Consider the following 16648-nt stretch of genomic DNA (forward strand, 5'->3'; position numbering starts at 1 on the left):
GAAGCAGCTAGTTTAAGGGTTTTTTTTCCTCTCTCTCTCTTTTTAGTTTGGAATGTCATTTTTGTAGTTTGTTTTTCCCTCACACTTATAGAAGAAGTTGGAAAAAATATATAGTTTCTGCAAAAAAAAAATCTTTGGTGAACAAATACAGCAGTTTCATTCTTTTGTATTTGAAATATACAGCTTTCAAGTCACGATCAATGCTTGTCCACAAACGTCACTTCTGTTGTTCTGATCAGCAAATAATTTAGTGCTTAAGTTTTTGAAAAAAAAAATATACACTATACATGCGCATCTTTTTCCAAGGATGCTGAATAAATTAAATAAATAAGTTGCCTATGACATAATATGCCAAAATATTTTCTCCCAGTTTCTAACAAATGGGAAGATAACTTAAATAATTTAATTACAGATCATAAAAAAAAAGACATTGCAAAATTAAATAAAATTTTGGGAAAAAGAAAAACATTTTTGTGTTTTTGTAACCTGCATCAACCCCTGTATGTAACAGAATTTAAACTGCTTTGTAAAGCAAACTAAAATTGTTGGAATAAGAAACTATTGCTGATGCTGTAATTTTTTTTAATCCTAGATAAATAAGCAGAGTAACTTACAAGAAATTAAATTAAATTAACACATAAGAACACCGATTGTAATAAATTAAATGTTATCTGGATTTTAAACCCCCCCCTAAAAGCGGGGCGGGGATTAGGGGTAAGGGAGGATTTCTTTAAAAAATATTTGGTTAATTATTTCATATGATAAATAATTAAAATTTATATTAATCAAAACAATAAATAAATAGCCAATGTAACCAAAAATATTTTCATAACCTAGAAAAATTCCTGTGACAAGCAAATAACATGTTACTTATTTTCTTTTTTTCCATTGCAGAGGTTCTTCAGAAGCTCAAGCGCTTTGGTAAAAAGTAGATTATATAGCATAAGCAGGTTTAAGCTTTTTTTTCTTTTTTCTGCTGGTTTAGTCATTGTCAGGTCTTTGGATTCAGCTTTCATTAAGAGAGATTTCAATAAAGCTATTCAACCATAGTGAATAAACATATTACTTTGTTCTTTTTTGTGGATGACTAAGCAATATCCAAGGTTTCTTGAAAGTTGAATTAATCTTGGCTGTGCCCATGATATAGACCACAAGGTTTGGCCTAAGGTGTTGGGATATTATAGATTAGGAACTGCCACCTTTAGATGCCAGTGCTTGATACACTCTGTAGCAATATTGCTTCCTCAACGTTCGAGGAATTCACATATTATTCTAAAAACAGAAACATGATCACACATTCATGGGATAAAAGCCTTGGTAACCCTGAGGCCTTGTTCAGTTCACACAGAAAGTGTGTGTGTTCCAGAGCGGTAGCTGCTGGAACGCACCGCGATCGCTGAGCAAGCCCTATTTTTTGCGTTTGCAGTGGAACGGAACGCTGGCAAAATCGGTGCCATTCAATGCACCACCACGTCCCCTCCCGCCCCAAAACGCGGGGAAGGTTTCTCAGCGATCGCGGTGCATTCCAGCAGCTACCACTCTCACACACGCTTTCGGTGTGAACAAGGCCTGAAAGACACATTGCTAACATATCATTCTAACGGTTTTCAAGGAAATTAGCATCTCCAATATTTGTAGTGGCTTATCATGGCCACAAAATGTACGAGGGGCCCGTAGGGTTAGCTAACATTTCCCTCACACTGCAAAATGAATTGACAAATGAATATTTTTGTATTGAAAACATTTACAGGGTTATTCACAAAAGTGTGAAGAGTTTGGAGAAGGCCGGAGAAGTGATCAATCTAGGATAACATAGCTGAACTGGACAGTGAGCTGAATTAGAGAATGTTTACAAATCAGCTATGTTGTCCTAGATTGTTCACTTCTCCAAACTCCTCCCCTTCTGTGAGGAAGTTGTGAGTGCTGGACAACCTTAGAACGGGTCTGTTGCTTATGAAGACTTGAGGCAGACTTTTTGAATGTTAAGATAGCAGAGAAGTCTATCCTGAAAAAATTTCAATTGCAACATACAAAATTTGATGAGGTGACTAAATTGTTGCAACCTGCTAATTAGAAGCCTTATTCAAGATATTGGTGCAACTCTAAATTGCCAAAACCAATTAGAATTCGCTCTGCTGAAGACAGGCCAGTACAAGATGGATTCTGATGGGTTACTCCACTTTAAGTGACACTAAACTCAAGAGTTAAATCTTAAAAAAAACATTCAATACCTTAACTAGTAACAAAAATGTATCTTATTTGTGTATCACTCGGCTGTAGATCCTCATCTCTGACACTGTCCTTCCTTCTGGAGGGTGGCTACAAATGAATGTATGTATGCCCGAATAAAGTTTTAGTATATTCAGACATATAATAAATGTGTTATTTCAGATTCGGAAGAACCGCCAAATCAACTGAATTTGCAGGTTCGTCCGAATCTGAATGAACATGTCTCGCCTACAATACTGTACGTTAGATTCTGGCATCACAGTGGCTGCCCACACATACATCAGTGCTCTTATGCCCACAGTGCAAGTGTGATATAGCAGTTTAGCACTGATCTTGTTCATTCCTTCTGGAGGCGGGCTACTTTTGTTCCCCGTCTGTGTTATAAAAAAGTCACCGCGCCAAGCTCCCTCCTGTGATGGACTACAATCTCAATACAAATTAGTATTTATTTATTACAGGTATTTATATAGTGCTGACAATTTAATCAGCGCTTTACATGTGCACATTCACATCAGTCCCTGCCCTCAAGGAGCTTACAATCTAAGGTCCCTCTCTCACATGCATACATTCAGGAACAATTTAGACCAGAGCCAATTAACCTTCCAGCTTGTCTTTGGAGTGTGGAAGGAAACCGGAGTACCCGGAGGAAACCCAAACAAGTACAGGGAGAACATGCAAACTCCTTGCAGATAGTGTCCTGACTGGGACTAAACATGAGATTGTAGTCCATCACAGGAGCGAGCTTGGAGCGGTGACTACTTTACAACACACACAGGTATCATGGGGAACAAAAGTAGTCCCCCTCCAGAAGGAAGGACAGTGTCAGCACCAATTCAGAGATGATTTGAGGATCTACAGCCGAGTGACAAAGATACATTTTAAGATACATTTTTGTTAATAGTTAAGATACTTGAATGTATTTTTAGGATTAAACTCCTGACTTTAGAGTCACTTTAAGAATTAGAACTCTTTATTGAATGAAGCTGATAGTCGCAAAAGTTGACTCAGCAAACAAAGTCGTCTGCCACCAATTCTCTTACGCAACAGATCTCCTTGAACACAAACACGCACCCACAACCTATTATATCCCAACCACTTAGGCCAGTGGTCCATAGTACCCTATCGTGAAGTACTGGAAGTGGAAATATGATCTGTAAACCGTGAAATGGACCAATTGATACTCAGCCAGACAGATGTGCTGTTACTATACATGGTAATGGTGGCACTGCAAGCAATTTAGCCGTGCAAGAAGAGAATTATGAATCTGAAAGCAAGAAGAAAAATAACAAAAACAGTTGTGAGAACTCCTCATCTTTGGTATTGCAGCTGTTGAGGTTCAGGACGGTCAATTCCTTGTTCATTGAAAAAACTGCATAGGCACAAATAAAAGACAATCTTCAACTTTAAGAGGACTTAAATAGGTTGTCAAATGAAGCAGCGAGTACATACTGTAGAATTTTCGGCCTTTGTTTGGTTTTCAACCCTTGTCAACCCTATCTCAGTGGTCTGCTTCCTAAGATGTGTAGGATGTCTGTCCAAACACAGTGTGTTAATAATTTTCCTGACGTGCTTCCTTTTTTTTTTTTTTTTTTACTAAATTAAACAGTTTGTTGCAGAAGAAGTAGGTGCAGAAAAAAAAGTTTCTTTGGTTTCGATTAAGTAGTACATAAAAAAAACAGTCTCAAGTGTATTTAAAGCATTATTGTAGCCTTTGGCCTTTCTTTGGAACACAGACTCGAGTGTTCGAGCAATGGGGGGCCATCCACTGGTTAAAGCTCCATGGAAATCGTGACATCTGATTTCGCACGGAAGGATCAGGTTCTGACAATTCTCCGGGATGAGTAGGAACTTTTACGTCCCGGAAACGAAAGAAAACATTTGGTATGAAGGTTTGTAGTGTAAACTTACTTCTTACTTTCGGAAGTATTCACAGTATGAATAAGCTGTAAAACGTTACGTTTTACTTTTCTTTGGTTACAACTGTTTTCATTTGGTTACAACTGTTTTCACTGTAAGCTGTGCTAAATGTTTCCAGATGAAGGGGGGGGGGTCCTTGAAAATAAGTCCTGTTTCCAGACCTGTCACAATATTGTAAGCGTTAATAGGTAAAATAAAATGTGATCCATAGATCTATCTTTGGTAAAAGCATTGTCATAAAAAAAAATACTCCATATGGTGTGGATATAATGGGCTCCTGAGTGTGTACCGATTCTTGTAAAACAAAATTAGGAAAACAATAAAAATAAAAGCATTTTGATGTTTTTGATAAAGAATAAATCTTATCTTTGGAATATATATGTCCTGTTGTGCTTAATACTGTACTTTTGGTTTGTTTTTTTTAACTGTATTTTGTGGTTTGTGAACATCCATGCTAAATAAATGTAAGGAAATAAATGAAAGTGAAGGTGGGGAGTGTTTTTTTTTTTTAACCTTTCTTTATGCAGCTTAAGGATTTTGTGCTCAGGTATGACAGTTGTGTTTCATGGATGTAGTGGTCGTAATCTTTTCTTGTGCTATGGATAGAGTTGAACGTATCAGTGAGGTTTGCTGGTTTACATGTCACAGCTGATGCCACGGTCTGGCCAGTAATATGATGTGAAGACCTGGAATGAGCCTAGTGCTTTGGTGGAGTTTCTGAGAGCTTTTAGACTTTGAAGGAACTTTGGATGGGTAGGATGGTTTTCCTGTACTGACACCCTGTCTTCATTGACACCGTGGCGTCAGAGGTGCCAAAGCCAGCGCTGCCATCTGGCATGAATACTTGAACTGTTCAGCCCTGTAGAATATACACATGGATACCGATTGTCACCAGTGAATGGCCCCGCCAACCACAACAAAAAATATATATTTATATAAATCCTTTCTTCTCTTTTTTTTTTTTTGTTTTTTTTTTTGCTTACAGTTGAGTTGTACCCCATTCAGAAGCCATTTTTCCCTCATGCTTTGGTACAAGTGCTGGAGTTTGATGAGCTTCCCCCTGTACTTAAATCGTCCTGCCATTTTTCTAAGCTCCGTCTCCTGGCATTCATGAAGAAGTTACTGACTGTATTGAGTTCCAAACCCAACTGCTGAGAAATAGTGATCTGCATTTCTTTGGATGGACGCTTGTTTTCCTTGAAGATGGCAAACAGTGTTCTGCGTTGGAGGTCTGTGAAAACCAGCCGGGATTTCTTCTGACTGTTGTTTCGATCTTTGCTCGGTTCTTGTTCTTTGCGTTTGCAAGCTACAAAAAAAGAAAAAGGAACATTTTTACTGTTGTTATTCTTTATAAATGTAATATTCTTTTTCAATTTAACATGGAACAAAGCAAGATTAGCTTAAATTGGCGCACAGAGTAGTTTGTACCATGGGCCAAGGCACCAGCAATGTCATTAACTCCTATGATAAAAGAAGGGAGGGGAGCAGAATGACCTATAAAATAAAAGTGCGTGCAAACTTTATTTTTAGTTTTGGCTAGAGTAGTAAGGGTTAAAAGTTAAAACCCCCGTCAGTTTATTTTTGTTCTCTCTGTTTAGTTGGAAATTTCCCCCCAGAGACGCAACAGGAAGTAAGAGGATATCTCTACAGCAAAAGGGAAAATGCCCTCTCACTGGAACAGTTGTCCCCATAGGAAGATCTACCATCTCCTCTTGTTCTAATGACAATTCTTAAATTTGGGATTTCCCTTCACTTTCTATCCCAGTAAAAATACTGGGATAGAAAGTGAAGGGAAATCCCAAATTTTAGAATTGTCACGAAGACAAAAAGAAGGGGTGAAGCTACCAAGCAGGAATATAGACATCAATAAAAACATTTTCTAAACCTCCCAAACTCTATCCAAACCTTGAATTTTTTGCTCTGCATACACTTTATTTGTCACTGGAACAGGTGTCTCCATTGGAAGATCTACCCTCACCTCTTGTTCTAGCGACAATTCTAAAATTTGGGATTTCCATTCATTTTTTTTATCCCAGTGAAAATGGTCACCAGGACAAAGAGATGAGTGAATCTACCTAGCGAAAATATAGACAGCAACAAAAATGTGAGACATGTTCTAACCCTCCCAAACTCTATCCAAACCTTAAAATTAAAAAACTTTTTGCTCTGCATACAATGTATTTGTTACTGGAACAGGTGTCTCCATAGGACAATCTACCCTCCCCTCTTGTTCTAGAGAAAATTCTAACATTTGGGATTTCCCTTCACTTTCTATCCCAGTGAAAATTGAAAAAAAAAAAAGGGGTGAATCTACCTAGAGGGAATATTGACATCAATAAAAATTTGAGACATGTTCTAAACCTCCCAAACTCTATCCAAACCTAGAATTAAAAAGTTTTTGCTCTGCATACACTTGAATTGCTACTGGAACAGGTGTCCCCATAGGAAGATCTACCCTCACCTCTTGTTCTAGCAACAATTCTAAAAATTGGGTATTTCCCTTCATTTTATATCCCAGTGAAAATGGTCACAGGACAAAGAGAGGGGTGAATCAACCTAGCAGGAATATAGACAGCAATAACAATTTGAGACATGTTTTTAACCCTCCCAAACTCTATCCAAACCTAAAGTAAAAAGGTTTTTGCTCTGTGTACACTTTACTTGTCACTGCAACAGGTGTCCCTATTGGAAGATTTTCCCTCACCTCTTGTTCTAGAGACAGTTCTAAAATGTGGAATTTCCCTTCAGTGAAAATGGTCACAAATAGGCAGCAGTGGGATTATAGACAGCAATAAAAATGTGATACATATTCTAACGTTCCCAAACTCTATCCAAACCGAAAATAAAAACGTTTTTGCTATGAATAAGGGGTGAATCTACCTAGAGGGAATATTGACATCAATAAAAATTTGAGACATGTTCTAAACCTCCCAAACTCTATCCAAACCTAGAATTAAAAAGTTTTTGCTCTGCATACACTTGAATTGCTACTGGAACAGGTGTCCCCATAGGAAGATCTACCCTCACCTCTTGTTCTAGCAACAATTCTAAAAATTGGGTATTTCCCTTCATTTTATATCCCAGTGAAAATGGTCACAGGACAAAGAGAGGGGTGAATCAACCTAGCAGGAATATAGACAGCAATAACAATTTGAGACATGTTTTTAACCCTCCCAAACTCTATCCAAACCTAAAGTAAAAAGGTTTTTGCTCTGTGTACACTTTACTTGTCACTGCAACAGGTGTCCCTATTGGAAGATTTTCCCTCACCTCTTGTTCTAGAGACAGTTCTAAAATGTGGAATTTCCCTTCAGTGAAAATGGTCACAAATAGGCAGCAGTGGGATTATAGACAGCAATAAAAATGTGATACATATTCTAACGTTCCCAAACTCTATCCAAACCGAAAATAAAAACGTTTTTGCTATGAATACACTTTATGTGACTGGTGTGGTGATTTTTTTTTTCAACCAGTGGGCAGTTCAGCACAAAGAGAGTTGAAGCTATGGTAGGCTTTTTATGTGGTTCCAGAAGATAAATTCCATGTCAGAAGAGGAAAGCCAAGAAATTCTTCCCCTGACTGGGCTGGGGCATCCAGAAATCAGATATAGAGGTCCATTTACAAAGGACAAAATATCATATTCAACCAATATTTTAATGTATAACAAATTATATTAGCCATGGCATACACACCACATGCATAACAATTTTAAACATTTTAAAATTGGGCCATTTTAATCGTGCTTCCCCTTATGGCAAACATTATTTTTAACTGAATACTTCTTATATATCTTTCATGACAAAAAAATAGTTTATTCTACAGATAGCAAAATATTTATATAATTTTTTTCCCTTCATAAAGGCTCACAGAACTGTGGTAAGTCAATGGCACGATGGATATTTGTCCCCTTCTCAAGGACATAGCATTCCCTCTGCCCTGCGAGCATGTGAACGGTGTGCCCTTTTGTAGTAACCCCACACTCAATCCTTCAACCGATATATTAAAGTAAAAATTAACATTAGAATATGCTTACCAAGACGGGACATATTTTGCCTTAAATACAAAACTCTCACTGTATATCATTTTCAGATCTGTCAATAAGCTATAAAAGCTTTACATTACTTGACTTGTAGACTCTTGTTACTTATATATACCTACCTCTTCACTAAGCTATCCACAAATCCATTAAGCATTATTTCTCGGATCTTGGAGATGGGAATTCAGATGCATTTTTATACAGTTAGGCAGAACTTAACACGGGTCACAACAGTGCATTGTGGACGCTGCAGTGTGTGACATTTAAAAAATTCATAGGGTGGAATTTATCAAAATGGGATCAGACGGAATCTGGAGCAGTTGCCCATGGCAACCAATCAGTATCGCCCCTCAGCTTGCTCAGGTAAGATTTGAAAATGAGACAGAGAAGCTGATTGGTTGCCGTGTAAATCTGCTCCAAATTTTGTCTCCTCGAGTTTTGATAAATTCCCCCCATAGTATGTTGTACAGAGATTCACTGAGATTTCATATTATACAGGTATGATATAATATAGACATATAAAATGATTTTTTACTCTACATAGATTCCCTAAGATTTGATACTCTGCTAAGAGTCACAGAACTTATCCCTGTGCTATCAGGTACATTGCAGGTGCTTCCTCTGCCATCTGATATGTGGCAGAAATTACTGGACCAAGTCCAGTTGAATTGTAATAATCCATTAATGCATTTCAGGGACTCAAAATATCCCCCCTTCATCAGGGCTTGTGCATTGGAAGTAATAAAGAGGTCTCAAAATAGCACCGCCATCAAGATTACTTATAGACAGTGCAACCAATGGAATATTTCAGGGCATGAGATAAAGCAAACACTGGACTTGTTTATGATTGGTCGGGCACTGACTCTGCTGTATCCTTGTAGGATAGAAGTACTTTATCTTCAGAACAGCTACACCAGAGTTAGTGAGCTCCAGAGATTGGCTGCACTTTCTGTAATATTGAGTGCCTCTTAAATACTTGATAGTAAACTCTCAGTTATCTGGAACCCATGGGGATCGGTAGCTGCTGGATAATTGACGTTTCTGATTGCTTGGGAGCTAATGTTAACTCTAAAGCAAAAACCCCCCTGCGGGGTGCCCCGCTCCCGCCCCAGCCCCAATCACATGTCGGCTAACTTCCGCAGCCGACAGGTTAATGTATGCAGCCGGGAGCAATAGCCATATTGCTATTGGCTATTTCAAATTGCATTAGCCAATATCAGGATGGCTACTTAAGCCCCGCCCACTAAGCAGGTCCACTCCTCTGCTCAGTGGGTGGGTGCAATGAGACAGCCTGTTATTGGCTTTTGCAATTTGCAATTGCCATCTAACCTGTGCTGGCAGGTACATTCCATGTGTTACCACTGCTATCTGACCTGTGCAGGCAGGTACATTCCATGTGTTACCACTGCTATCTGACCTGTGCTGGCAGGTACATTCTATGTGTTACCCCTGCTATCTGACCTGTGCTAGCAGGTACATTCCATGTGTTACTACTACTATCTGACCTGTGCTGGCAGGTACATTACAGGTGTTACCACTGCTATCTGACCTGTGCTGGCAGGTACATTCCATGTGTCACCCCTGCTATCTGACCTGTGCTGGCAGGTACATTCCATGTGTTACCACTACTATCTGACCTGTGCTGGAAGGTACATTCTATGTGTTACCCCTGCTATCTGACCTGTGCTGGCAGGTACATTCCATGTGTTACCACTACTATCTGACCTGTGTTGGCAGGTACATTACATGTGTTACCACTACTATCTGACATGTGTTGGCAGGTACATTACAGGTGTCCTCATTGACATCTGGCCTATGCTGGCAGACACAGCACAGTTGTTGAGTGGCAGGTCTGATCATTTACAGTGTATTATGAGCAGCACAATGACACTAATGTAGCCCAGTTATAGCAGTTTGTATAATTTTTGTGTGTCTACATTATACAAAAAGCCGAATATAATTTCCATTTAATAAAAGATCAGGTTTCACCTCTCTGTGGGACACCCTGCACCCTTCTCTGGGACTTATAATAACAGCCAGCCATGGACGCACATATGAATACACAAATTGTCTCGATAAAAGAAGTCTGAATGCTGTGCTGAGCCTACAAGCCGTGGCAGAAGTGTATTTATATCTGGCATCAGCTGTATTATGGGTGAAGCAGAGCTCTCAGGCAATTGTTTTTGCACTTGCTTACAAATGCTCTTTACAGCTTTTAGCGGAGCTCTTGTCCTAGAAATATGTTATATAAAGCGTGTAGAGAGAGGGATATATATATATATAGAGACCGGCACTATCCAATAACTAATGGACTCTCGTTATGTCCTGAGAAGCCACACTTATAGTAAAAATGAGAAGCGGTAACATGGTAACATGTACCGCCGTCATAGACAAAGACCGGTGACTTCTACTCCAGCGGAATGAAATTCCTTAACCAAGGACTGAAGTAAATTCTCAGGTGAACGCCCTTAATATAAAGAAGAAAAAAAATATTCTTAAAACTTGCAATATTTGTTAAAATAGAATCAAACCCAACCACTAAAATCTTATATAAACTATAACAGGTGGATTAGATTAAAACCGGTGGTATAGCAGAGTAGCAAAAACCTCAATCTGGTTTCTAGTTTTGTCCCAGTTGGTCAGATCGGCTCACTTCCTGTGCTGCCACCAGGACAGGAAGTGAACTATCTCTCCAAGAGGGATATAGATGGCAATAAAAACCTTCTCCACTCTAATAACATCAAGTGTATATATGAAAAAGGAAAAAGATATAATTAAAACCTGTATTGCTATTTTGTACTAAATATATTTTATTACATTACACTCAGCGGACAGCTTATCTTCTATCTATAAGAATAATCTTCATTTATATATTTATAGGACACACAAAACAATGGAAAGAAATGCTGAGAGACGCTGAAACAACAATATAACATCCATATCAAATATTCATCAAAAGTATTCCATAAAAACAGACTTTCAGATCCTATGACAGTGGTTAGTGTCTAGGATGGTGGCTTCAAAGCAGTGGGGTACCTCTCATTGTGGGGTACCTCTCATTTTAGGTTACTTCTCATTGTGGGGTACTTCTCATTTTAGGTTACTTCTCATTGTGGGGTACTTCTCATTTTAGGTTACTTCTCATTGTCGGGTACCTCTCATTGTGGGGTACTTCTAATTTTAGGTTACTTCTCATTGTGGGGTACTTCTCATTATAGGGTACTTCTCATTGTGGGGCACTTCTCATTGTGGGGCACTTCTCATTGTGGGGCACTTCTCATTATAGGTTACTTCTCATTGTGGGGTACTTCTCATTATAGGGCACTTCTCATTATAGGGCACTTCTCATTGTGGGGTACTTCTCATTGTGGGGTACTTTTCATTATAGGGCACTTCTCATTGTGGGGTACTTTATACCGCTGTCTGCATCAATACACTATGTATGGGGTTGACACCCTCAAGAGGCGGGGTTCACTTAGGGTATATAAAGGATACATTACTGCACATGTCATGTTTTTTTGACTGATGAAGGGGCCCAGCACAGTCCCGGAATGTCGCATTGACATGGTGCTTAAATGTCAATAAGGGCATTTTTGGGATGGAGATTTTGGTGTGCTGATATAATCTTCATTACTGGGATACAGGGGTGACGCCCCTCAGGAGGTGGGTCCATGACACCCTGCACTCACAGTATGTCTTTAACACAGAAGACTGAGGACATCTTGTGGTGGTGAAGAGGTACTACTGAAGGAAAACTCCAGGATTGAAGTTGAATGTTGCAGCAAGAGCGTCTTTCTTTCCCCTCTAGGGTACGTCCTCTTTAAAGTATATCTAAAATCAAAAGTGCACCTTCCCCCAACTTTTCCATTGAGATTGATAACACAACTATCCCTCTCTCCCCCCATGCCAAGGTGCTAGGTGTCATCCTTGACTCCGACCTCACTTTTCTGCTACCCATCCATTCACTATCCAAATCCTGCCTTCTTCACATTTGTAACATCTCCAAAATACGCCCCTTCCTCACCAATGAAACCAAAAAACGACTCATCTACTGACTGGTTATATCTCGTTTTGACTATTGCAACTCCCTCCTCATTGGCCTACCTCTACACAGGCTCCTCCCCCTTCAGTCTATCAATAATGCTGCTGCTAGACTTATCCACCTAACCAACCGCTCAGTGTCTGCACCTCCCTCTACCAATCCCTGCACTGGATTCCAATCCCTCCACCGGCTTCCAAATTCAAAATATTAACAATCACGTACAAAGCTATCCACAGCTCTGCCCCCGGCTATATCTCAAACCTTGTCTCAAAGTATCACCCTAACCGTCCCCTCCCCTCATCCCAAGACCTCCTGCTTTCCAGCTCCCTCGTCAACTCCTCCCATGATCGCCTCCAGGACTTCTCTAGAGTCTCTCCCATCCTCTGGAACTCCTTACCCGAACCTGTCCATCTTTCTCTACATTTAGGCGATCCCTTAAGACTCATCTCATCAGGGAAGCCTATCCTACCTCTTCCTAACCACTCAACCATCACATTCTCAAACAATTCCTCCGCACACAGCTACCTCCTCATGTATCACTTGCCCCTCCCTTTTAGACTGTAAGCCCTCCTTACCATCTTGTCTTGTATTGTATTGTGATTGTAATGTCTTCCTTACATTGTAAAGCACTGTGCAAACTGTTGGTGCTATATAAATCCTGTATAATAATAATAATAAAAGTCGTTTTTTGGTTTGTGATAGAAGATGGAAGTGTTTTAACCTTTTTTTGCTAAGACTAAAAATATGATGGCTTTGCAAACTCTTCCCTTCTTCATCCAAAACTAGAAATAAAGTTTAGGCTTTAGATAGACTTTAATATATAACAAAATCCAAACAATAAAAGCCAAAAAAACATACAAGCGAGGAACTTTCCTATATCAGGTCTATTCAGAAAAGGGTGAAGGGTTTGGAGAAGGCAGGAGAAGTGAACAATCTAGGACAACATCGCTGATTTGGAACAATTCTCCAATTCAGCTCACTTTCCAGTTCAGTGATGTTGTCTTTATGGATGCACCGATATATCGGCCGCTGAAACATATCAGCCGAAAATTGCACTTTTGGCATAATGCCGAAAGTGCCATTTTCTGGCCGATACAGCGGTGCATCCCTGGTTTCTCTCCTCCCCGTTGGGTGCTGCTCTGTGTCCCAGCAGGGAGGAGAGAAACTGTGACAGGCAACCGTGTGCTGCGGAAGGAGAGCAATGTGAGCTGCCGGCGTCTTTCCTCCCACACCGCTCAGCTTTCTGTCACAGATTGGGACAGCGGTGTGTGGGCGGAGACAGGCCGGGCTGTCACAGCAGGCTGAGTTCTCCTTCCGCACCGCTCGATCAGCCTCCTGTGAAAGCGTGTCAGAGAGGGGAAGCGGGTACAAGCAGTCAGGGATCAGTGATCGCTGAGTGTTTTTACATACTTGAGGACAGAGGATGGTTACTATATCCCCAATTATGAATGAATGGGAAGTGATCTACAAACCTCCTGTTCATTCATGATTGTGGTTGTAGTAAACACACAATGTCCTCATGTTATGAATGAACAGGAACACTCAGTATAGAGGAATTTATTTCGGTGCACCTCTAGTTGTCTTAGATTGTTCACTTCTCCTGCCTTCTCCAGACTCTTCACCCTTTTGTGAATAACCCTGTAAGTAACCCTTAGCGGGGTTTGTGTTGTGTCCAGAGTTCCGCCTTAGGTTATCATGTTAATTGACCTGAATTGAAGGAACGGCTCAATCAGTGTGAGAGCAGATAATATACGGCTTCAGGAGGACGGCTAAGAGGCTGAGAGTAGGTGGGATATTACACCATGATTGCCCACAGATATATATGGAAAGTCATTTGTAACTACACAGCTTCCAGGAAGAGCTAGTTAGTAAATGGCAATTACTATTAATAAATCACTCGGCCGACTTCATGCTGTACGGTGGTGCAGAAGCTCTCAAGCCGCCGAGGGTCTCTTTATTACATCTGTTTAAAATATTGTGAAAGCTTAATCGTTCCAGGGCTAAATGTAAAGTGACCGCATCAGCATTCTAACGCACCGCGCATATATATATGTGTAGGAAATGCATTCCACCGCAAGAGCTTTCTGGGTCGACGGTCACTACGGTAAAAGGATTGCCGATTCATCGATTTTGTCACTTTGAGGTGTTTGCGTCGTAAAAGCTCCATCAACTCCATTACATAATTGTAAGGTAGCTTTGTTCTCCGGTGCAGCTTCCAAAAATAAAAACAATACTGGCCGTGGGATCATCCTGATCGCTAGAAAGCTACAGCCACATCTACTTCTGTTCTAATCTACTTTAACCCCTTCATGATTAACCAATCTGAATGCCCCAAATGCTGTTTTGTACTTTCGGGATGTGTTTGTAAAGCTGCTAATATATTTGCAACCACTTGGGGGCTGGTTTATAACTCGTTTGCCCACCCTATAGGTGAGCGAAAGACGTCTGTAGCACAGTACTGCCACTAGGTAGAGTTGAGGAGCATAGGAAATTCCTATGTTCCTCAGCTCCATCTAGTGGCAGGAATGTACTGCAGACGTCATTCATATACTTCTCGGTTCCATCTAGTGGCAGTAATATGCTGCCAATGTCATTCGTATGCTTCTTGGTTCCATCTAGTGGCAGGAATCACCCGGACAGTCATGTTCATGAGTCCTGTGTCCGGGTTTCAGGGAGGCTGACACCCGGCACAAGACACTAAGGGGTCTATTCACAAAGCTGCCGAAGGATCTGGCCGTAGCTTCGGCCGATCCTTCGGCTAGCTTCGGCACCAGGACCCCTTCGGTTCAGGAGAATCGAGGGGGTGCTGTACGGCTATTCACAAAAGCCCGTACAGCTCCCGATCACGGCCGAGCGGCTCAGTCGAGCGCTGAGCCGCGCTGAAAGACGAAGCTGGCCGAGCGGCCGGCCATTGGCCGGCCGACAGCCTGCTTCTGACAGCTGGGCGGAGCCAGCCGGGATCTTATGAATAGACCCCTAAAGTGCCGATACACATTTTTTGACAGATGCGGCTACCGTGGTCCCCAGCAAGTGCAGGACTTCAGATAGCTGCATCTGCCTGAAGCCGCATCTTCCTGTGAGCCTGCCCACACATATCCTCCTTTGTCTTCCTAACACCACCTTGCCTGCCTCCAGGCCCCTGGTGAGGCAGCGCACAGCACTCCTGAAAGCCTGCATAGCCCACCTGGCATCCCACACAAGGAGCCCACAACTCCTACCTGAAAGCCCGCACAGCCCACCGTGAGAGCCCACGGTGTCCACACCAGAGCGGGCACAGCCCTGGTGAGAGCCGGCACAATCCACCTGAGACCCTGGAGACATCAGGGCACCACCCCGGAACAGCAGAGTATGTAGCTTCATATAATTTTGTATTGCTGTATAATGTATTGCTGGGATTTGTAGTCCTCTATAGCCAGCCTCCTTACTCCCTCCACTGGCTGTCTCTTCTTGCTCTTTCTCCTGGCTGCCTCTCCCGCTTTCTCCTCTATATCCCCCCCTCCCCTAAAAAAATGCTGCTCGCGGCGCTAGAGTGTTTGGATCTCCCTTGAAGAAAAGGTGGCAACCCTATTCGGCGTGCATCCACAAACACATGTTTTATCGGCCATGTTTGGAGTGCCATTAACAAGTAATGGCACCGCAAGCAAGAAACATGTTTTTGATGTGTTCCGTGAACATGCACCAATGCGCGCACATGACGCGCTTTTGGCACACATTCACACAATGCCAAAGTGTGAGAGGGGGAATCAGAAAGAGTACAGGAGCTTCTTTGGGGCATCTCTGATTGGACAGATAGTGGCTGGATAGGACACTTTAAGGGGAATTGATCAAAACTGGAGCAGACAAAATCTGGAGCAGTTTCCCATGGCAACCAATCAGCATCTCTCTTCAGTTTGCTCAGTTATGATTTGAAAATGAAAGAGAGAAGCTGATTGGTTGTCATGCACATCTGCTCCAGCTTTTGTCTGCTCCAGTTTTGATCAATTCCCCTCTTTGCATAGGTATCTGGTACTTGTAGTGCTGCAGCTTCAATACGGATAGAGGGCTAGTAAGGTTAGCACAGAAGTATTTTTTGTATTGATTTCTTTGGGGCATGATCGCGCCCGATTGGCCCGCAACTGGAGAACCTGAGAAACGCACGTAATGCACGTTTCTACTAAAATGTCATGCCTAACAACCTTCTCTTGCTCTTCTCGTTGTCTAAAATAAAAACGCTCAAGCCTGAAAATGCACCATAAAATGTGCGAGAAGGCGTCGACGCTCAAGTGTGAATCCAACCAAACAAATAAATGGCTGTTGGGAATTAATTAAAAAATAGTCAATAAAATAAGACAATAAAAATGATAAAATTAATAAAATAAAATAATCAAAGAAAATAATAAAATAAAATAATGAAACAAAAATAATATAAAATAAAAATAATAATA

At 41.0% G+C, this 16648-nt stretch overlaps 1 protein-coding gene across 1 annotated transcript in view; it reads right to left on the bottom strand.

Annotated features, from left to right (window-relative positions):
• Window positions 1-5165: 5165 nt before the first annotated feature.
• ONECUT2 (one cut homeobox 2) overlaps window positions 5166-16648 on the bottom strand; it is an 85112-nt gene continuing 73629 nt past the window's right edge. The window contains exon 3 of the mRNA XM_018576229.1: window positions 5166-5452. Coding sequence (XP_018431731.1) covers window positions 5166-5452 — 287 coding nt within the window. The remainder of the gene's footprint in view (window positions 5453-16648) is intronic.

Source organism: Nanorana parkeri, unplaced genomic scaffold, assembly GCF_000935625.1.
Source record: "Nanorana parkeri isolate BGI_ZX_2015 unplaced genomic scaffold, ASM93562v1 scaffold61, whole genome shotgun sequence".
NCBI classification, from domain to species: Eukaryota; Metazoa; Chordata; class Amphibia; order Anura; family Dicroglossidae; genus Nanorana; species Nanorana parkeri.